This window comes from Diceros bicornis, chromosome 11 (genome assembly GCF_020826845.1).
Source record: "Diceros bicornis minor isolate mBicDic1 chromosome 11, mDicBic1.mat.cur, whole genome shotgun sequence".
In the NCBI taxonomy this organism is placed as follows: domain Eukaryota; kingdom Metazoa; phylum Chordata; class Mammalia; order Perissodactyla; family Rhinocerotidae; genus Diceros; species Diceros bicornis.
The window spans coordinates 14707383-14730510 of NC_080750.1; the positions used below are offsets into that span (position 1 = coordinate 14707383).

At 41.1% G+C, this 23128-nt stretch overlaps 1 protein-coding gene across 1 annotated transcript in view; it reads right to left on the reverse strand.

Moving 5' to 3' along the window:
- QRFPR (pyroglutamylated RFamide peptide receptor) overlaps positions 1–22143 on the reverse strand; it is a 49707-nt gene extending 27564 nt beyond the window's left edge. The window contains exon 1 of the mRNA XM_058549989.1: positions 21465–22143. Within this exon, the coding sequence (XP_058405972.1) occupies positions 21465–21804 (340 nt within the window). The 5' untranslated portion in view covers positions 21805–22143. The remainder of the gene's footprint in view (positions 1–21464) is intronic.
- Between the last annotated feature and the right edge of the window lie 985 nt (positions 22144–23128).

Consider the following 23128-nt stretch of genomic DNA (forward strand, 5'->3'; position numbering starts at 1 on the left):
AAGAATCTTCTGGGTGTATATTTGTGCCAGAAAATAAGTTTACCAGAGTAAAATTATATCTTTTCTGGTGTTTTTCTTCTAATTTTCATTATTCTAATAGCTAGAAATACTATCTGAGAAAAGTAACTGAATTGGTTTTTTATTCTCCTCTAATAGCAATAATCAGACTTTCAAAAAATAGAATAAAATGAGCCCAGGTTAAACACTGGGCAAAAAAGCAGAAAGCAGAAATAATTTGGTTTCATTATGTTCAAAATGTCAAAATAACTCACTGTCAAGTAATAAAGGAGGAATTTTTATTTTTATTTTTGTATACTAGGAGAGAAATACAGATGGTCAGGTGAAGCGTGAGAAGAAAATTCTTGAATGTAAAGGTTATCAGGCAACAAAATGCACTATAAAGTGTCCTTCCCCAGAAATGCTTAATAAAATTCTGGAAAACTTATGTATTATGTACTCAGTTGTTCACCAAACATACAATAACCTTAAATTAGTATAAACTGATGTCAAAAATAGCGGAATGGCTAAATAAATTATGGTATCTCAATATAATGTAAATTATTAAATCATTAAATCATCTGGCAAAGGATGTTTTAAAATGAAACAGAAAACTAACTGAAATCAAGCAGTAAACAAATGATATATATGTGCACACTCACATACACCCAAACATGAAAAGGTTTCTATTTTGCTAAAAACATATGCAGGAAAAAACTAAAATGTGACATACTAAAGTGATCACAGTAATTATCTCTGGATGTTGGAATAAATAATTTTTATTTTTTTGTATTTATTTGTTCTATCTATTAATTAGGATGTTATGGACTGCAAGTAAAAGAAAACTCAACTCAACTGGCTGAAACAATAAGGAAAATGTATTATTTCACATAAAAGGGATTCCAGAGGTAGGGTAACAGCAGAGCGGTAAATTCCACAGCTGAATGATTGCACCACAGTCAGGCATTGGGGTTCTCTCCATTGGGTTACTCTGTGCTCCCCAGAGTGGTTTTGCGTTTATTCTTAGGATTATTCCTTATGCAAATAAGATATCTGCAGTATCTCTAAGCATCGCATCTCAAACAACATTCAAAGACCAAAAGAGGAAAGGAAAGTACATAATTTTCTCAAGCTCTCTAAAAAAGTGAAGAAAACCTCAGACCCCATGGCTAAAATGGGCTGCACACCCATTTTAAAACTCAACATTGACAAGGAGAATGAAATTTAAAATATTGGCCTAAATTAATAAAACCCAACTCCTAGAGGTGAGAAGGGGTCCTAACCTTCCCTGAAGAACATGTCCATCCAATACCTGAACATAGCAGGTTTCCGTTAGCAAGGAATAACATCAAATAAGACCTAAATAAATGGAGAGTTATTCTATACGCATAGGATGATTGTCTTAGTTTCCTATTGCTGCTGTGACAAATTACCACAGTCTCAGAACTTAAAAGAACACAAATTTATATCTTGCAGTTCTGGAAATCAGTTTAAAATGGGTCCACAGGACTGCATTCCTTCTGAAGGCTCCAGGAGAGAATCTGTTTCCTTGCCTTTTCCAGTTTCCAGAGAATGCCTGCATTCCTTGGCTCATGGCCCTGCATCACTCTGACCTCTGATACAGTTGTCACATCTCCTTCCCTGCCTCTGACACTACTGACTCCCTTTTATAAGTAAAGTCATACGTTGCTTAACGACAGGGATATATTCTGATAAATGCCTCGTAAGGTGATTTCATCATGTGTGAACATCATAGAGTGTACTTACATAAACCTAGATGGTATAGCCTACTACACACCTAGGCTATATGGTACTAATCTTATGGGACCACTGTCGTATATGTGGTCAGTGGTTGACCAAAACATCGTTATGCGGTGCATGACTGTACCCTTGTGATTAATTGGGCCTACACAGATAATCCAGGATAATCTCATTTCCAGATCCTTTTGCCATATAAGGTAACTTTTGCCATGTAAGGTAACACAGTCACAGGTTGTGGGGATTAGCATGTGGACATCTTTAAGGGACCACTATTTTGTCTTATCACACAGAATTAGCATGACTTAATATTGCACAGTGGCTTAACATTGCAACGATGTCAATTATTTCTGAAACTATATATAAATTAAATACAATACCAATCAAAAGTCCAGGGGGATTTTTTTAGGAAGTTGACAGATTATTTTTAAATATATATGGAAGAACAGAAGTTCATACATATCTAAATCAGCTCTGAAAAAGGTCAAAGAAACTAGGGACTTTCCCTATGCAATATTTAGATATGCTAAAAGCCTCTGAATAAACACTATAGCACTGGTGTGGGCACAGACAATCAGACAAAGATTCAAAATAGAAAGCAAAGAAGAAGGTGGGAAATGGATTTATAATTAAAATGGCACCACCAATCAATGGAGAAATTATAAGCTGTTTATAGGTGGTGTAAAGACGACTAGCTCTCTACATGGAGAAAAATAAACCCAGATGGGTCTCTTACAACATATATAAAGGCCGACTCTAAATAGTTAAATTATCTGTTAACAAAAGCATTCGATAAACATAGCAACATGGATAGGTGTTGAAAACAGCACTGAGCAAAGTAACAATGCTTACCTATACATCATATATAACAAAGATATGAACAAATTAAAGGATACACATCAAACACATTATTGTAGCCACCTATTCAGGGGGAGATGAATGAAAGCAGGGAATGAGGATTAAAAAAAAATATATATATACATATAAACATAATAAAATGAGAGAAGATCATTGCCCAGAATGATAACAATAGCATATTGTTAACACAACGCTATGAACCTGAGATCAAAAGAGAGGCTTGAAAGCAAGAATGAGAGAGAAATTTGGAGGTGGGAAGGAGAAAGAGAGGCAGAGAAAGCAGACACATCTGTTTTGCAAGGGAGATAAGGTGAAATAGGAAATTTTTTTCAAGCCATCACCAAGACTTCAGACAAGGTCATATCTGAAGATGGAAGCAGTCACCATCAGTTACTTACTCAGCAGTTACTTCTAGGTGGATATTCAGACTCTCTTCCCAAGAACAGGGCAATGTGTGTGCTGGGAATTCCAAGACCTAGCCCCAGATTCCAGGCCCTGGAAAGCAGTGGCCCTCAAACTTGGCTATATCTTGGAGTAACTAGGAGATTTTTAGAAGAAATTAATGCCTAGATCTCACTGGAGAGATTCTGATTTATGGAGAATGACTGAGCCTTTGGGTTTTAAAAAGTTTTCAGGTGGCTTTGAGATGCAGTAAAGTTTGAGAACCACTGGGCTGGAGAATGGATTTGAGAGCCAGCCTTCACTTCAAGGCCTATCTTTCTAACATTGCTTCTAGCTCTGAGGGCCTGGGGAGGGCTTGGGAGGATATTCTTAGTCTATCACACTGTATTTTATTCCGTATTCTATTTTCTTATTCATTCATGCATTTGTTCATTCATTCACCTATGGGTCACACATTATTTGAGGCTTTTTGAATGCAGACTGAGACAAAATATACCCACTCCCTGGCTCTTCTTCATGGAAGGAGAGCAGACATTAAACAATATCCCACAAATAAACATATAATTACAAAGTAGTATTCCAAGCATTTCTGTCTGAATATGGACAAGGATAAAGGAGTCAAAATATTTTAAAAAGTGAAAGTAAAATGCTAGATTAAAGTTGATTGAGAGATGACCAAAGAAAATATGCACTAAAGCAATGTGGTGGGTCGTACCTAGAGTGTTGTCAATTGCTTATCGTCTACCTTACAAGGGATATGAGCAATGGTGTGCTGGGAAATGTTAACAACCAACTCTCCAAGTTAAAAGAAAAAAAAAAGGTCCTCATTTGTAGTGTTTCCTAATTTCCCTGGTGTAAATACTCTCACCATGGCCAATTCCAAACTACCAACATGATATCAATGAATGCGAAGTTGAGAAGAGATGCACACAACCATTTTTTTTTTTTTGTGAGGAAGATCAGCCCTGAGCTAACATCCATGCAAATCTTCCTCTTTTTTGCTGAGGAAGACTGGCCCTGAGCTAACATCTATTGCCAATCTTCCTCCTTTTCTTCCCTTTCTCTCCCCAAAGCCCCAGCAGATAGTTGTATGTCATAGTTGCACATCCTTCTAGTTGCTCTATGTGGGACACTGCCTCAACATGGCCCGACAAGCGGTGCGTGGGTGCATGCCCAGGATCTGAACCCGGGCCGCCAGTAGCGGAGCACGAGCACTTAACCGCTAGGCCACAGGGCCGGCCCCACACACAACCGGTTTTTATGAGCTGCTACAAACTAGCTCTAGCATCCCACTGGATATCTAATAATGTTCAAATAAATGATAACATGGGACTGGCCCAATGGTGTAGTGGTTAAGTTCGCAGGCTCCACTTTGGTGGCCCAGGGTTCATGGGTTTGGATCCCAGGTGCAGACCTACCACTGTTCATCAAGCCATGGTGTGGTGGCATCTCACATACAAAATAGAGGAAGATGGACACAGATGTTAGCTCGGGACTAATCTTTCTCACCAAAAAGAGGAAGATTGGCAACAGAGGTTCCCTCAGGGCCAATCTTCCTCACCAAAAAAAAAAAAAACGTAAATAAAAACAAATAAAAGATAACGAAAAAGAATGCCAACTGATACATGTTTTATGCCTTCTTTTTTGGTTTTGTTTTTTTCTTCTCTGTTCTTTCTCTCCATGTATCTGAATCACTCTTTATTCCTTGACAGACTAGTTGTAAAGGAAGTTTGTGTTTTACAGATGACTTATTATCATAGTTAATTGTAAGTGTTATCACATATGTTATATGTTATCAACTTGACTGCACCATGGGATGCCCAGATGTCTGGTTAAACATGATTTCTGAGTGTGTCTGTGAGGGTGTTATCAGAAGAGATTAACATTTGAATTGGTGAACAGAGTAAAGCAGACGGCGCTCCCCAGGGTGGGTGGGCATCATCTAACCTGTTGAGAGCCTAAATAGAACAAAAAGGTGGAGGAAGGTTGAATTTGCTTATTGCCTTACTGCTTGAGCTGAGAAATTGATCTTCTCCTGCCCTCAAGGCCCCTGGTTCTCAGGCCTTCGGACTTGGACTGGAATCTATACAACACTGACTCTCTGGCTCTCAGGCCTTTGAACTACCACCACCACCTGCTTTCCTGGGTCTCTAGCTTGCAGACAACAGATTGTGGGACTTCTCAGCCTTCGTAATTGTGTCATCCAATTCCTTATAATAAATCATACAGATATAGATATAGACATAGACATAGATACAGATATAGATACATACCACAGTCACACACCACATAATGACATTTTGGTCAACAACGGACCGCATATATGATGGTGGTCCCCTAAGACTAGTACCATATAGCCTAGTTGTGTAATACTATCTAGGTTTGTGTAAGGACACTCCATGATGTTCACACAATGATGAAATCGCCCAATGACGCATTTCTCAGAATGTATCCCCATCGTTAAGCAATGCATGACTGTATTGGTTCTGTTTCCCTGGAGAACCCTGACTAATATGCTTATCTTTCATCTCTTTCTCTGCTCTGCTCTCATTAACTTCTGTAGTTTTGCAACATCATGAATGTCTCTCTCTGCTCTCTCCTTCTCTCTCTCCCCTTTTTTCCCTGTTTATGCCTTATTCCTGCCAGAAGTGTCCTTGGTCTTGGCTGGGCCACACTGATGATGCTGTTCAAAGCTAAAAGACTAACTTCCATTCTAGTAACATTTGTTGAGCATTTACCACATGCTAGGGACTGTTCTAATAAGCATTAACTCCATAAACTCATAAGATCCTCATAGCAACACTATGTAGGCAGCTATTGTTACATCTCCATCTGTAGGAAGAAATGAGGAATAAATCAACCTCCCCAAGGTTGTTCACATTCCATCAGTAATAGAGCAAGCAGCGTGGCTCCAGAGTCCATGTTCTTAGTCACTATGAAAACAAGCCTCCCGAGCCGCAGGTTTTCCATAACCAGAGTGGAGAACAGGCCTTACAAAAGAAGCAAGTATTCAGCATGTCTGAATAGTTTGGAAGCATCGATGCTTTTTCTTTTAAATTACTACACTACTTGCCAAATTAGTACAACTCTATTCTCTACTTGTCTATATATTTAGACTTGGAAGACAGCTGGTTATGACCATTTTCCTTCTTTTCTACAACTCACCTCTATATCCTTCACATCCCTGCTTCTTTCCCACCCTATTTTTCTAAACACTATTTTTACTTGTTGGGGTAATATTTTTGTAAAATTTCTTTGAGTACTAGGGCTCTTATGTTACAATTTAGTAATCTCTGCACTTAACACAATCCAAAAATTAAAATATATTATCCAGAAAGAGTACAAAATACATTTATTTTAAGTAACAGGTCTATTTTTATTGCAGTAATGAAAACAGAGAGCTAGGAGGCCCTAGGCAAAAATCATATCTAAGATAGCCTTCTTCCACTCAGCCACCACTGACATCTTTTGACGTAATCTAAACAGTTTGCCTTTGTCACAGTCTCATCAACACCAACACATTCCAAGATGCATAAAAACTTACTACTAACCACACCTAACTAGCAGCTAACCACAGGTAAATCAAGTTTTCAATTATCTATGTTCCTTATAAATTGCACAATCAATTTCTCCAGTTTAGCAACTCAATTCTGAGAGTTGGCTGAAACAAAGTATCACCACTGGGTAGCAATGGAACATAATCACAGCACTTCTGAGTTCCGATGGGTTTAATTTGCTTCTGGTCAACTGTTATTTGCTCTAACTCAACTCCTCTTACAGTAGCAGTTTTGACTACAACCCACAATAACAAATACCTTTACATTACATATACACATGATTTAAAAGTGTATACTGTGCATGTGTTTATATATTTTTATACACACACACACACACACGTAGTCTATGTATATATTTATATATATACCAACCAAAAGTTCTACTATGTAAATGCTCTTTGATATTCTCTATTCTATTTCAGTTTTTTTAAATTGCTAATCCTGACTCATCAAAAGACTTCATGACTCATTAATAGGTTGCAACTCCTAGTTTGAAATTCACTGCCTCAGAATAGTGATGGCTCTGCTCCAAAATGAAGTTCAAACTCCTTAACATAGCACCAGAAGGCTCTTCATGATCTGTCTTCCTTTTCCCTCCAGCTTCATCTCTCACCACTTCCCCTCTGAATGCTAAACTCCAGGCATACAGAACTACTCACATTTTCCAGGAAACCTGCTGTCTCTCCTCAAGATCTCTACACGACATCCACGTGTACTGTTCACCCTTGTATCTCAACTTCAACACAGTGGCTAGCATACACCAGGCACGCAAGAAATATTAGTCAAACGAGTAAATGAATGAATAAATGAACACATGAAAAAACCTCTATCAAAATCTATTCAAAGAATGCACTTTGACAATAACATTCTATAGTTTTCACTCTGAAAACCCAGATGCAAGCTACAGAAAGGAGAAAAAGCACTCAATAGAGGTTTATTAAAGAAAATTGTAATTTCTGAAAACCAGAGTAAACAGTCTCATAAAAGCTTATCTACTTTGAGGAAATTTTCACCTATTTAATTTGGGTCAGCTGGATTTTGATCATCAACCAATTAAGCAGACAAGTAAAGTTGACTGTGTATTAAATTCTGTACCTTCCTTGGTATAATGATAATTTGGAAAAATAAGCTCTAACAGCTGAAGTCCTGGCTACTGAAGTAACTCCTCTGTGATATAATAGGCAATCACAGAGAAATATTTACCCAGTCTATTTGCTGAGGAAAAGTGCTCAGTGGTGGCCTATTACCATTGTTCAAAATAATTTATCCCCTGTTCTTCAGAAGCAGAAGTGGAACACAGCAATGGTGTATTACAGATCAGGGGCTCTCAAATTTTCTTGTGCATATGGACCACAAGGGGAACTTTATTAAAATATGGATTCTGATTCAGTAGGTCTGGGATGAGGCCTGAGACTCTGTGTTTCTAACAAGGTTGAGGTGATGCTGATGCTGGTGGTCCATGAAGCAGACTCTAAGCAGCAAGAAAAGTGTACCATATATCAAAGACGTTCTGTTTTGCTCCTAGGGAACAGTCTTTCCTGACTAAAATACTTTTGTTACCAAAGTAACTGGGCCACAAGTTGGTCCTGTGATCAGCTGACCTAATGACCTGTCATGCTGGAGGAAGAACTGTTTAGCAAAGGAGCAGCCCCTTCTTCCTTAGTCTCCTTCCCACACACTGAGCTCCTTCTCCCTTTGCAAACTAAAAGAAACCAGTACTGTTTGTTCCGAAATAAAGTATCTTCTAGTTACTAGTGAAGCAGCCAATTTTTATTTACCTCTTTATATCAGGAACTTTTAAAAAAAAATAATAACTTCAATTGCCTGTAGTCCTCTACATTGCCACTGCCTAGAACGGAAACATGTTGAAAAGACGTAGCAAAGTCATGCAGAACCCGAATAGCTCAGGGTACAATTTTGGCTCCTACGCCTCTCACTTAATAATTTTTTTTCTGTTAGAGATTTCCTTGAGGTTTTTTATGGCAGATAATCAAATCCCATTCTCATATAGTCAGCTTCCCATCTGTCAGTAACATCTGTAAGTCAAGACTGTCTGACGATAACAGAAAAACGCGGGTGGTTTTTTTCCAGTTATTTCCCTTTTTAAAAAGTTTTTTGTTTTGTTTCTTTGTTTGGTTTTGTTTTGTTTTTTTTGCTATATACCCTTCTCCATGAAGAGAAAAAAAGAGGACACATGTATGGAATTGCTTTAACTACAGAGAAAGTCTTTCTTTGGTATGTTTACCCTAAGAGGGACAATTTAAAATGAAGCTGTCCAGGATAAAAAGCAAATCCAATTTAGATAACTAACCAAGGTTCATACTTATCTGACATGAAATTCCCATCATTGTTATTGAAATAATTTTGCAAATTATCACAGAGAACTATTCTTCCAAAAACTTGAGAATTTCGTAGATAAATCTGAAAGAAATAAAGCAGTCAGTTAACCTCTGGAGTCATGCAAGCCTAGCGCATTTTGCAGCCTTCTTTTCCTAAAGAAGCAAAACTACGTCCTACTTCAAAAGCCAGCCTAAGGCACTGCCTATTCTCACCAACCCTGCTGAAGGAGAGGCCCAGTGTGGGTTACCTGACCCTGACCTTTCCCCACAGCCCTCTGCTGACCGGACCATACTGGACACAATGTCTAAGCCAGTTGGATTCCTCCTCTCTGGGCTAAGAACAAGGAAATAGAAGAAGGATACAGTGGGAGATGAAGCCAAAGGATACACAGAAATGCCACAAGAGTTATGAGAAAGCAGAAAACCAAAAGACAAACCAATAAAACAGGGAGGAAATTTACTAATGCCTGAGTTTTCCCTGCTTCTTTCTCTCCTCTACCCTTCACTCCTTAATCAGGGCAATCTTGCTGAGGAGATTCCCCTCTGTGGGCCATTTTATTAACCAGATTGTGTGGAGTAAGTTGGGGTGGATATCAAGATGGGATACGTGCATGAATAAATCTGAGATTTAAAGAGAGGGAGAGGAAGAGGGAAAGACAGAGAGAAAGAGAATAGAAACAGGGTGAACGGTGAAGAAGGAAAAATGAGAAAAGGCTAACTAGGGTGGAGGGCAGGAACTAGACAGCAAGAATGTGCACAAGGTAACTGGTAGCCGTGTTCACCACTAAGGGAGGCTCCACTGGGGTGCGATGGGGAGTTTGGCTCAAAGAGGTTGAGGGACCTTCAGGTCCTGCATTACAAGACAGGGGCACGAGTCAGTGGGACAGCTTTGTATTAGTACTAGTTAGTGTGGCAACATTGTGTTTATAGTCTGGGGTGGCCGGGAAAGACACATAAGCCTTGCAATTGGGAAAAGTATTGTGGGACACGACTAACTGTAATAGAAAAGACCTAAATGGAATGGAAGAAAGGCATTTTAAGAAACAATTTTGTGAGTAATGAATTGAAACCTTTTAAAATTTCTTTGACACATAAGCAAAGATTAAAATTATTTTACCTTAGAGTTGGTCACTGGACTAAGTTTCTTTGAATCTGACACCGTACTAGCCTGGGCCACTTGGAGAACTAGGATTTATCAACCTACCAAGAGTAAAGCGGAAGGCAGAAGATATGAGAAAGTAAAAAGAATGATTAAACCAAAAGATTAAACACTATGGTAGCAAGAAGCAATCAGACTTAATCAGCAGGCCTTTGCCCACTGCTGGAGAGGAGCAAAGTCACATTCACGGCCGAGCCCTGGAGATCCCTGAATTCTTCACACCAGCTCCACACGGCTGCTGCTTTGGGCCCCACTTCAATTTCCATCAGATCTACCTGCTACTGTCCTTAAATTCAAGAGGTCCCCCTCTCCTTGATTGCTACAAAATAGCCCTGCCATAACGCCAATGACTTGAGGTATATTGAATCTCCATTCCTTGCAACCATAAAAGCAAAATTACAGTGTATATAGAAGATAAACACAGTCTCATTCTTTTGCAAATACAACTGATTCCTTTAAAAAATCAGTACAATGTCAAATAAGATGATACCCATTAATTCACTCAAAAAATATTCATTGAGAACCTTCTATGTGCTCTTGAGAACATTCTATTGCTGAGCAACAACCTATGTGCTGGATGAACAAGAGAGATGAAGTCTCTGACCTTATGGCGCTTATATTCTAGTGGAGGAGACCAAAAATAGATAAATTGTGTCTTCAAAGTCATAAAATTCAGATGTCATTTCCTCCACACTGAAAGTCTAATTTGCATAATGTGCTGGCCGAATTAACCAGCTGTTTTAGCATCCTGCAAACACAGTGTGAAGATCTATAGTCTATATCTAATGATTCTGTTTATAGGTAATATAAAATTTTAACAGGATCTACATCTCGCTCCTCTTGTGTTGTTTTATTTCATTAAACCTTCACTTAATTTGTTTTAAGCACTAGACCAGTGCTAATTTCTAAGGCTCCATCACTCTGCTCTTTAAAAAAGTAAGACTGTTCTTTTAAAATACATTACCATTGTTTCTTCCTCAGAACCCAGTGAAGATATCACTGCTTGGATCAGAATTATATTGATACTTAGATTAGATTTTGATCCAGTAAAACTCCTCCTCATAAAACTAAATCCTTTATTGTTTGTGGCTATGGCAGTAAAGGAAAATTTTTAAAAAGTCAAGCATGTTGTTTCACCGGTACAATAACCTGACAGTTAATTCCACATCTGAGACTGTATGGACTTCTATGCATATGTGTGTGTACTAGGGGCCCAAGTGTCGGTGGTCTGGTGGGCAGGGCTACTGAGACTCAATTTTCAGGAGCCCGTTTTCAAGAAGCTTTCTGAGGAAAAGACCATGGCAGCTTTTCCATTTCAGAAATTTGTCTTCCAGGTCCCAAACTAGTATCTGAGTTCTAGGGGTTGAACTGCGTAGGCAACACTGTGCACAGACCCACTGGGGTGGGATGGGGAGTCTGGCACAAAGAGGCTGAGGGACCTTGAAGTCCTGCATTACAAGATGGGGGTACGAGACTGACAGGTTTGTACTAATACTGATGTGGTAACATTGTGCCTAAGGTCTGGAGTGGCCTGGAAAGACACATGAGCCTTGCAAGGAATTACAAAATATCATATCAGCCCCCCCAAATGTTTTACCACTTAATCCTCCTCTAGGGATGTACTACTGCTTCTGAAATAAATGAAAGCAAGTACTCTTTTCTATTTTCTGAGTACAGATGATTAGTTCGAATTTTCACAGTTTGTGTACAGAAGTAAATATTTTCATGGTAATTATTCAAGATTTTGTTAAGCAAAATATCCTATAAATGGACATGATTATTTACAGTTGTTTTATATAAATGCATATCATTTGTATTTGAGATATTACTAATATTGTAATTACAGTTTATTTTAACTCTATCATCTCTATTGGCTATAAATCTATTCTACACGCCAACGTACCTAACTCTTTAAATAGTAATACTCTGCAAGTGTGAACAACAAGCACCTTCCTTTCATTGGGTTCCCACTAAGTGCCAGGTCCCTGACATAGGGGGTCATTCATTCTCACAGTAGCCCTATGAGATGGACACAGGTTTTCCCAAGTTTACAGATGAAGAAACTATAGCAAAGAGAAATTGAATAATTGTCCCAACATCAAACACTGTGTTTGCCAACCTATAAAATTTGCAGATATTAAATGTATCTCAATTTCACAAGGAAAAGTTTTTTTAAAAATAATGTCAGTGTTTTTTCATACATGTATTGAAAGGGACTTTCAAGATTTATAGGTGAAAATATGTAAATACTTTATGCTTCATACTGTAATTAAATGAGAAATCGTAGGAACTGGATATGCATTAATATTTTTGTTAAAATACAGCATGAGGTAAAACTTGCATATTTGTTGCATTTTCTGCTGCCGCATCGACCACTGGGGGGCAGCATCATGCATTATTTTATAACATCTCTGCTTGGTCTCCTAATAGGGGCAGGTATAAGGCAAGGGACTGTAACTGACAACCTAGTTAATACTGTAACTCATAAATGGAGGAATAGGATTAGAACCAAGACTGTTTGACTCAAAAATACATGCTCATTTTTACTGCAACAAACTAAGTCTTCTATTTCTCCCAGGATGTGAGAACACACTATCCTTTATCCATTAGTCCTTAATAATCTGCAATCTCTCTGGTACAATAGGTGATATATTTCTCAGAAACCCAGCCACAGGAAGAATAAATTTAGTTTCACCTAGATAGATAAAAACAATAAACACTTGACTCCTTCAGAATTAATCATTAGAAATCCTTAGTTTTAAGACAAGAAAGGAAACAAGAAGTTGAGCTTCTGCTGAATCCTTTCTAGAGACAGACTGAGAGGGAACTACGGAGATGAAGTTCCCAGACCCCATGCACTTATTCCTTAGCAGAGGGAGAAGGCATATCTCCAGCACCAGAGGAGAGTGCAGCGTGGAGGCTGCTCTATCAGGGAGTATGTGAATGCTGTGGGAGCAGCAGGAGGAGTTGCCGATACCCGTCCCAGACCAGGGGAGGTAAACGGGAGAGACTATTCAAAACTCTGGCTCTGTTTGATCCCGAAAAACCTCGTCCAGGGCTTAGGCACTGTGGGAGGGCATCAAAGAAATCAAAGACAGAGGACATATGTTCAGGGAGCTTATGGTCCCCATCTTTGAACTCAGTTCAGTAGACACATGTGGGCACCTCTGTTAAACATGCTATCTGCCCTGCATGCCTTCCTTCAGGAGAACTTTCTGTCAAGCTTGTCAACATCCCCAAGTCACAGTGTGATGGCTAACGGGCCACAACTTCTACTGTAGTTGTTAGATTCAGACCGCAGACCGAGTCAGTCAAGAGCCAATGACGTTTGTTACCTACTCAGATAGCAAGGCAAGGCCAACATGGTGTCCCTAGCCCTAAAGGAAGACACCAAACTTGTAAGGCCAGACGACTCACAGCATGGGCATTGAGTCGCTCTGCTGGGGAGGAGCACCCCTGAAACTACGACCAGGCGATTTTACAGATCTACACAAAAGCTCGTAGCTAGACCTTAAGTGGGAGCAGGGTGGGAGGTCCTGTGCTCAACTGAAACCGAACTAGGGAGATGGATGAGAAACGTCAGTCTCCCACAAGACCGGGGAAGAAACTGCTTGTCGTAGCTACTCACCGGGCTTTTCCCCCTTTGCTCCAAGAGGTGTCTCCAGGCATTCTTCCAAGACTCAAGTCAGATAGCGGTTAAACCTTGCCTACGTGGCCCACGTGGCCTACATGGAGAGGAGCAAGGTTGCCAGGATGCCATGGCGGAGCTGTCCCCCAGCACTTCTCCATAGCGATGCTACTCAGTCCAAGTCATCCCGGTGGGGGGACCCCGGCCCTCCCTACCTCGGCCTCCCCACCAGCATGGGGAACATGACTGAGGTCAGAGCGGAGGATTTCACAGCTTGGGCCACAGTGATTGGTTCTATGAAGAAAAGCATGATGCCAAGCTGGCTGGAATCCTCCAGAATTTTCTGCAGCTACTGGGAAGGATACTTTCTCACCTTTTGAGATAAGGGAGTTTTATTTTTTTGAAATTTTTTTATTGTGGTAAAATATATACAACACAAAATTTATATTCTTAACCATTTTTCAATATACAATTCAGCGGTCTTAATTACATTCACAATGTTATGCAACCATCACCACTGTTTTCAAAATGTTTTCATCACCCCAAACAGAAACCTATACCCATTAAGCAATAACTCCTCATTCCCCTTTCTCTTCAGCCCCTGGTAATGTCTACAATACTTTATCTCTCTATGAATTTGCCTATTCTAGATAGTTCATATTAAGTGGAATCATATAAAATTTGTCTTTTTGTGTCTGGCTTATTTCACTTAGCATAATGCTTAGTATCAGAACTTCATTCCTTTTTATGGCTGAGTAATATTCCATTATGTATACATACTATATTTTGTTTATCCATTCGTCTGTGGATACACAATTGAGTTGAGATAGAAAGTTTTAAAGAATGTGAACCTATAGCTCCAGGGGCCATCTTTCACACTACCTGACAAAAGACAGACCAAGAAAGAAATCACAATATAGAGGCAAGTGACGTCAGGCACAGAGAGGGAGAATGGCAAAGGCCTAGAGTCATTATTGGAGGACCTAGATCCAGCTATGCCCGAAGCTAGAACTAACCCTGAGCTTTTCAGTTCCATGAGGTAGAACATTCAATCTTTTTCTTAAATTAGTTTAAGCTGGGCTTCTCTACTTGCAAACAAAAATCCTAATGAACCAACCATCTGTCAAAGAACATGCTGAGCTGTGTTCTAGAAAAACAAATTAAAAAGGGGATTTTTTTTTTTATATCTCCTAAGTGCACAATGAAGTTTTTCAAATTTTCTCATTGCTAAATCCTTTCCTCTCCTTGTTTTAACTGTAAAATGCTGTTGTCCTAAGTAGGGATTCTTTTACATAAATCCTGTTGCTGTTACTGCCATGCTCCCAACTCCTGAGAAAATTGAGGGATTTTCTTGATCCATGGGATCTTTTCTTCTCAAAGTGTGTACATAATTGATTCTAGGGAAGATTATCCAGAGGCTAGCCCCATGGCACAATTTTTGATTTTACTTCCAAACTACTGTTGCTGTTGGGCCTCCCGTTGATTTATTTCTTTTATTTTTTTTATACTTCTCTACCTTAATGAGACTATTCTTCATCAATAGCTTTCATCGTTCCTGTTAAAATATTTTTTAAAAGCCTCATAATACTGTTGATTTTATAACAATTTTGCCATATTTAAATTTCCCCAGGAACTCTGAAGTTTCTGAAATGTTAAAGAAAAGGGAAAATTATTATAACAAGAGTAAGTGATGTTTTCTAACCACTAATCAAATAATGGAATAGACCTGAAGAAGTTCCAGTCTAATCCCTCTGCTCTAAACTAGCCCAAAGAATGAAGATCTTTTCACCAAATAATAGTTCAACAACTTCCTTTAATAACCCATTTCACAATTGATCAGCTCGAAATCTCTAAAAACTCACCTAAAATTTTTTGTTGTGTATGGTGAGTGCTCTTTCTTTCCCTCCCTCCGGTCTTTCCTTCCAGCAAAATCCCCTTTTTTTTTTTTTTCCACATGAAATCTTATTAAAACCCTATCCATTAAAAAGAGAGAAGAGAGCTGTTCTGATGAAGTTGGGAGCCTGCCTACTCCATCACTCCCCAGGGGCTGGCCCCGGGGCGCAGTGGTTAAGTGCGCGCGCTCCGATGCTGGCGGCCCAGGTTCCATCCCAGGCGCGCACCGACGCACCACTTGGCAGGCCATGCTGTGGTGGCATCCCACAGAAAGTGGAGGAAGATGGGCACAGATGTTAGTCCAGGGCCAGTCTTCCTGGGCAAAAAGAGGAGGATTGGCATGGACGTTAGCTCAGGGCTGATCTTCCTCACAAACAAACAAACAAAACTCCCCAGGCGATTCCCATGGGTTACCAAGATTGAAAACCAATGCTCAAAGAGGAATTTTCATATCAGCTGCTGAGAAAATTAATTTTAACATTTTCTTACCCAAGCGAGTAGTCTTCAAATGTAATCAGTATATGTGGACATGCACTTCTCCCAATGATGCTGCCATTACTTAGGGTATTTTTGGAATTGCTTTCAGTCAATTTGCCTGCCACCATTAAAACATTCTTTTCAATGTCCACAGCAGGACTGCAGGGAAAGCCACAGAGCTCTGGGTGCACCTCGGGAGACCATCCTTTCCCCCGCTGCGACTGCACCCACGGCAGGAGAGTGGGCACAGAGCCCTGCAGGCTTCTAGCAAGGCCATCACTCTACTCCTCTCCAAACACCCCCATCTCACCTTATTAAGGCTGAGAGCCAAAAGAAGGCTAGAATTAGAACCAATTTTCTACCTCCTTCTCAGAGGTCTTCAGAATTAATCCCCCCATGCCTTACATTCACATTTAGCTGAGTCACCATGAGTCCCATTTTCCTAGACCATCCCTCACTCCTGGACCCAATCTAGGCTCTGAACACCCCCCATTCTGACTCAGGCCCCCCCCAATCCCCAACACTTCCACTGTGCTTTCTCACTGTGCACTCTGGAACCCTAATATCAACAAAGTGCCCTGCATTCTCCATCTTTTCTCTGAACGCTTCCTTCCTCTTCTTGCACTAACTGAAACCTGGATGTTCCACAAGGACACGTTTTCTCAACACCTACAATATCCCAGTGCACACAGCAGATACCCACGAAACGCTGAATACAAGACTGACTCACAGTACTATTAACAATAGTTTAGACCCTGGGCAGAGGAACAAGATAGGGCGAGAGAATGCTGGACGCTGATAAGATATCCATGCGTAAATGCCCAGGCTTCAGATCAGGTGAGAGACTATGGCTTAAGATAATGACTAGATATTGATTTCAGAATCATCAGCAAAAAAGTGAGAGTCCTGACTGTAGCATCTATTCAGAAACGAATGATGAAAGAGAAGAGACTGCATGCTAGGCTTAAGTGGGCACACACTCCAAAAACAACAGGAAGTGTGAGAACCATCAAAAGGCAGAACATAAAGAAAGAGACAGGGACATAAAGAAAAGAAGGAAAAGAGAACTTCATGGAAACCTAGGGAAGAGAGCAAAATGTTCTGGACCATCGTTGGGAAGCAAAATCTGATTCTCCTGAATTTAGCTGGAAAAAACAGAACGTGTTCAGACAGTGATTTTGGAGGAAAAGTTAGATATTGTGAAGAAAGAGATAAAAGGAGGAGGAAGACAGAGACAAATGAGGAGGAATAGGCTGCAGATAAGGGTAGGTAAATTCCAGCGCCCAAAGAGTGCAATCGGCAAGGTCACTGCTGGAATCTGACCAAACAGATCAGACAGTAGGACGGAGCCGGAACTTCCAAGGCCCAGTTCCTAATTCCTATGGCAACACAACCCCATCTTCATATTAGTGACAAAAGAAAAATCATAAGCAAATGCTATTTATTATTCTTGGGGGAAGAGAATCTCCACTCCTGCTAGCTCCGTGTTAGAAGAAGTTCTGGAGAGTAGTGTGGGAGTGAGTCAACCGGTAGGTCAAAGACAGTTGGTCTCAGGATGGTAACGCAAGTATATCAAAGGGACTATACATCCGCGTGGCTCAACGCTGGCCCACAGCTGGATGCTGAGGATCAGCTGTAACTCCTGACTTGAGTGTAATTCGTGTAACTAAACTAAATGATTAAGAATATACTTTGTCTCACCTGTCATTCATGGTGCCATCACTGTACAAAAGGAAACTCAATGTCTTTGCTCAGTGGTATGCTGGAAAACAACTGTGTGTCTTTTTTTTTTGAGGAAGATCAACCCTGAGCTAACACGCCAATCCTCCTCTTTATTTCTTTTGTGAGGAAGACTAGCCCTGAGCTAACATCCGATGCCACTCCTCCTCTTTTTGCTGAGGAAGATTGGCCCTGGGCTAACATCCGTGCCCATCTTCCTCCACTTTATATGGGACACCGCCACGGCATGGCTTGACAAGCAGTGCGTCGGTGTGCGCCCAGGATCCGAACCCGTGAAACTGGGGCCGCCAAAGTACAGCGCGAGCGCTTAACCCCTGCGCCATCGGGCTGGACCCCTGTGTGTGTTTTTCAAAGGCCTAATTTGTAGCTGCTTATTTCCACATGTAGATACTCCTGCCATGACCGATTTCAAGTCAATGACACGTCCCCTAATGGGGAACTGGGTAGAGATGTGCACAGTGGGCTCTGTAAGTCAGCGCAAGCTGGCTCCAGAGAGTCACGTGTAACTAGCCAGGACTGGGGCTGGCACACATCATTTTTAAAGCCCCTCAGGAGATTCTCTGTGCAGCCAGGTCTGAGAACCATTACTTAAAGTGGTACCTCTCAGACCTCCATGTGCATATGATTCACCTGGGGATCTTGCCAAAATGCAGGTTCTAACTCAGGTGCTGTTGGTACCTGGCAACGGAAATTAGTGGACTAAAAGGAGGCGAAAGCAGCCATTTCCAGCCCTGCCCTTGTCAAAAATGTTTGAGAGAGAGGCTTTGTGGAGAAGTCACAAACTGGTGGTCCTGAATTATTTGTGGCCAAACTCACAGAGAGGCTTTCTTTTACCCAACTGCATTTTACTTTTTTAATTTGAATTAGATACCAACATCATAAAAATCTGTATTCCCAGCTTCTCTGGAAAAAAATAAAATAAAAGCAATAACAACAACAACAAAAGATGTGACAGCACCCTGCCTGCAGTGATCCTGCCCCGTTTAGGGGGGCACCCAGTCTCCCTTCTGCCACTGTTGTCTCCTGGTGATCTTCACTGCTTTATGTTTCCTACTTCATCTCTGAAGGAATATGAGGGGTATTCATGTTTTAGGTTTCATATAACTTTTAAAATATATTTTCCTCCCCAGTTGCATAACCTATCTTTCCATCTCATTTCCCACCATCCCACATATAAACTGTATACCCTTGAAATGACTTACACAGTGTTCTTGAAATAAATGACCTCCTTTCTTTCCTCCAAACTTTGGTTGACCCCTGTTCCTAGACACCACCATCCTTCCTTCCCCGCTGGAAAGTCTGAATTATTCTTCAAGACCCAGCTCGAACATCCCCGCCTTGGTGAAGCCTTCCTGATTCTTCCATGATCCCACAGCAGAGTGGATCCTCTTCTGTCAAATCCTATTTTTGCTCCTTTGAGGTATTTCCTATTTTCTGAGACACACAAAAGCATAGATGAACTTTATTCATTTTTCTATTCCCAAGGTAGAACGCTTTGCCATAAAGGGGACTCTTAATAGCTTCAGGAAACAATAAATTGTGAATTAATGTTCAACTCTTAGATTACAGTCCCTTGAACTCTCTTTTGTTAATTTATCAAAGGAGTTTTGTAATTACTATCCTATCCAATAAAGTACAAGTTAATTCTCTTTGCATCACTGTCTCCAGTCCCTCTGCAAGCTCTCTCCCCTCCCCTGAACTTCAATTTTTGTGTTGTTTATTTGATTTATAAGAACATTTATTCTACAAATCTGGTCCCAGATAAACATAGGCTACCTTCAATTAAACACTCCTTAATAGAATTAATACCTTACATTTTCATGGAATAGTCAATTTTTTTCAAAGCACTTTTACTAATACACTTTATCCTCACAAGGACCCTGTAAAATACGTAACATTTTATCCTTTTTCAGCACTTAGAAGCTAAAGTGAAACATACTCCATGAACTAGGAAGCAAGGAAAACAGAAAGTTTGAGAAAGACCTTTGCAGTGCCCACCTAAGTCCTCAGGAGGGAAGATCCACCAGGCAGTCTCCCCCAGGCCCCATTCTCCAATATGGCTAGGTGCTCAAGATCGGCCTCCTTCCACTTCCAAGCTTCCAGAATCTCTAATATTTTATTTAAAAACTGAGGCCCAGACATGTTGAATTAACATGTATCAGAACAAAAGTAGTAATTCAGGTCTTATGATTCCCAGTATAAGATCCCACTTTGCTTAAATATGTTCACCTTTACAAGTGGAGCTATAATTATCCAGCAATAAAAATATGCTTCACAAATCTGCCTTCATAAACATTTAGAAATGAAAACTCCTGTGCCTTTTTTCTCAAGAAATAATTTATATATGATGATCAAAAGTTTCCCCATCAATTTTATAGAGTTAGTTGCACTGGGCAACTTTAAAACGCCTAAATACAATGATTTCATCAGAGTGCATAAGAGAGTCTATAATACACAAACCAATTTATAATTATCTGCATTATGTGTCACTTTCAAGTCAACGCTATGTACTCTAACATTTAATGCATTTTTGGAAATATTTACATTATAGATGAGATGAGAATCAAAGATTTTAGCATCCTGATCCACTAACAATGAGCCTAGTGCAAATAATGGAAAAAAGCAATGCCACAGAAATAATTTGAAGATCTCAAATTAGTAATGGTGGGATGAAAGAAACACCCTCCATGAGATTAAAAGGAATTAGCAGAGGTGGAAATGGCAGGGCTTGAAGATATAATGACCCATTTCTCTCACATTCTCTCTATATTTCCAACTACTTTCTAGGAATTTTGACATGGTCACAGAATACACCCACCCATGAAAATGCAGGTACCACCCATGCTTCCCCCCAAGGTACACCAGAAGACTGGCGAGAACACAACGCATTACTGCATGTGGATTACAAGGATGCACTCTCTAGCTGTATCTCTCTGGAAAGACTGGATCATTTTGGAAGTGCAGTGTCTGTTTATTCCCAACCTCCACACACTGCTTCCAACTCAGTGATTCCGAATGGCTTCTCCGTCATTTCTGCCCCCCTTCTAAGGAAGGAGGAGAAATTAATCTCTCTCCTTTATCAATCAGGAGGGGATAGGTTTTCTGTGTTCCTTCATCCTGTGTGACTCTGTTAATCCAATTTTTAAAAAGAAGGACTAGTCCATGATATTTTTTCCTGCAAACGTATTACATTTGTTTTTAAAAAGTTTTAAGTCCATATATACACTGGAACTAGAAATACTTGTCTGGAAGTCACACAGGCAACTGGGGAGTGAGCCTGGAGGTTGGGGGAACGAGGGGATGCTGGGGTTTTTATTATTTGAAATATTTTTATCTTACATTTATTAAAAAAATAGAAAAAATCCTGGTAATTATGGAAAAGGGAGCTGAAATAACTGGACTCCTCGTCTCTCTGTCTGGACCTGTCCTAAGCGTTTCCCTAACCTGCATCTCTAAGCGACAGGGAGAAAAAACGCTGGACCGAATCAAAAGCGGCAACAAACTTATCAAGTGAGCGCAGGTTCTAAGAAAGGGGACTGATATTGGGTAGAAAGAGAAATGTAAGGAAGTCAGAAGAATAGAGTGGGTGTGTGTGGCGGGGAGAGTGTCCCCTGGAAAACTGGGCATTAGGGGAGAAGGAGCAGGCGCGGACTCACCCCCCAGCCAGTTGTCGGAGATGTTCTGGAGCATAGTGACCGGGATGCAGAAGAAGGCGATGAGCAGGTCGCTGAGCGCCAAGGAGCAGATGAAGATGTTGGTGACGGTGCGCATGGCCTTGCTGCGGGTCACCACGTAGACCACCAGCGCGTTGCCAAAGAGCGCCAGGGCGAAGATGAGCACGCCGGTGAGCACGAAGGCCAGCTTGGCGCGCCCAGGCAGTTCGGGGGTGTAGACGAGCGGCCGCAGCCGGTACAGCGCGATGAACTGCTCCCGCGTCAGGTTGTGGTCCCGCAGCAGCCGGGAGAACTGCTCCGGGGTGATGTTCAGCGACTGCATGCCGCGCGCGCCCCGAGCGCCAGGCACCGCCCGCTACCGCCCCGCGTCCACCGCCCGGGGCGCGGGCTGCGAGGGGACCGGGCCGGCGGCCGCCTCCCTCCCTCGGAGGCCGGGACAGCCTCTGCTCCAGACTCGGGTGCGCCGGAGGACTCCCGGCTGCACCCCGGGAGGTTCGGGAGAAGGAGGGCAGCAAGGGGATCAAACCTACAATCAAGAAGCGGGAAGCCGAAGCACGGGAGACTATCCCACTGACCAAAAATGTTCGCGGTGCAAAGAAAGTTCTTCTCTGGCACTTCTCTAAGGCCGAGCACTGCAGCCGTCCGGAACGCCGCGGCACCGCGCGAGGGTCCCCGGCCTCTGGCTCCCCAGCCTTCTGGCCACGCGGTGCGGTCACCGCCCCAGCTCCGCGAGCGGCGGAAGGTGGGGCTGGAACTCGGCCGCGCGCCGCTCACTTCCCCGCTCAGTGGCGCCGACTCCGCCTCCCGCGCTCTCTGCGCGAAGGAACACCCTCCACCCACCCCTCCATACCCCCATCCCTGGCTCCCCACTTTCTGCCGCCCAACCCCTCGTGTCCCAGGTCATGCTTAGGCGTAAAGCTGAGTATTGGGGTTGTCCACAGTCTCACGGTTTCTCCTTTTACGAAATAATGTGGACCACGGTTAGCCAAGCCAAAATAGAATTTATTTTTTTTTCTATGTTAAAAAAAATAATTATAGCCCACAGGAAGTTGCAAAGATAGTACAGAGAGGTCCCGTGTATCCTTCACCTAGTTTCTCCCATTGATTACATCTTAACTACAGTAATTAAAAAAAAAAATCAAAACCAGGAATTTGAGAAATCAAATTGAAATCAAAACCAGGAAAACTGATCAAAGTTTTTAATTTCGATAAAGTCCTATTTATCAATTTTTTCCTTTTTTGATAATACTTTCCATGTCCAGTCTAACAACTCTTCACCAAATCCTATGTCCTCAAAATTTTCTCCTATGTCTTCTGAAAGTTTTATGGTTTTCTATTTGACGTTTTGAACTATTCTGCTCCCTTGATCCATGTGTCTATTGTCCTCCAATACCACACAGTCTTGAATACTCTAGCTATGTAAGTCTTAAAATCAGATAGAGTGATTTCTCTCACTTTATTCTTCTTTTTCAAAATTATTTTAGATAATTCTAGGGCCTGGGCCAATTCGTAAAAATTTTACAATACACTTGTCTATGTCTACAAAAAACCTTGCTGGACTTTTGATGGGAATTCACATCTTTACTATGTTGAGTCTTTGAATCTGTGAAGAGAGTATGTCCATATATTTAGATCTTCTTTGATTT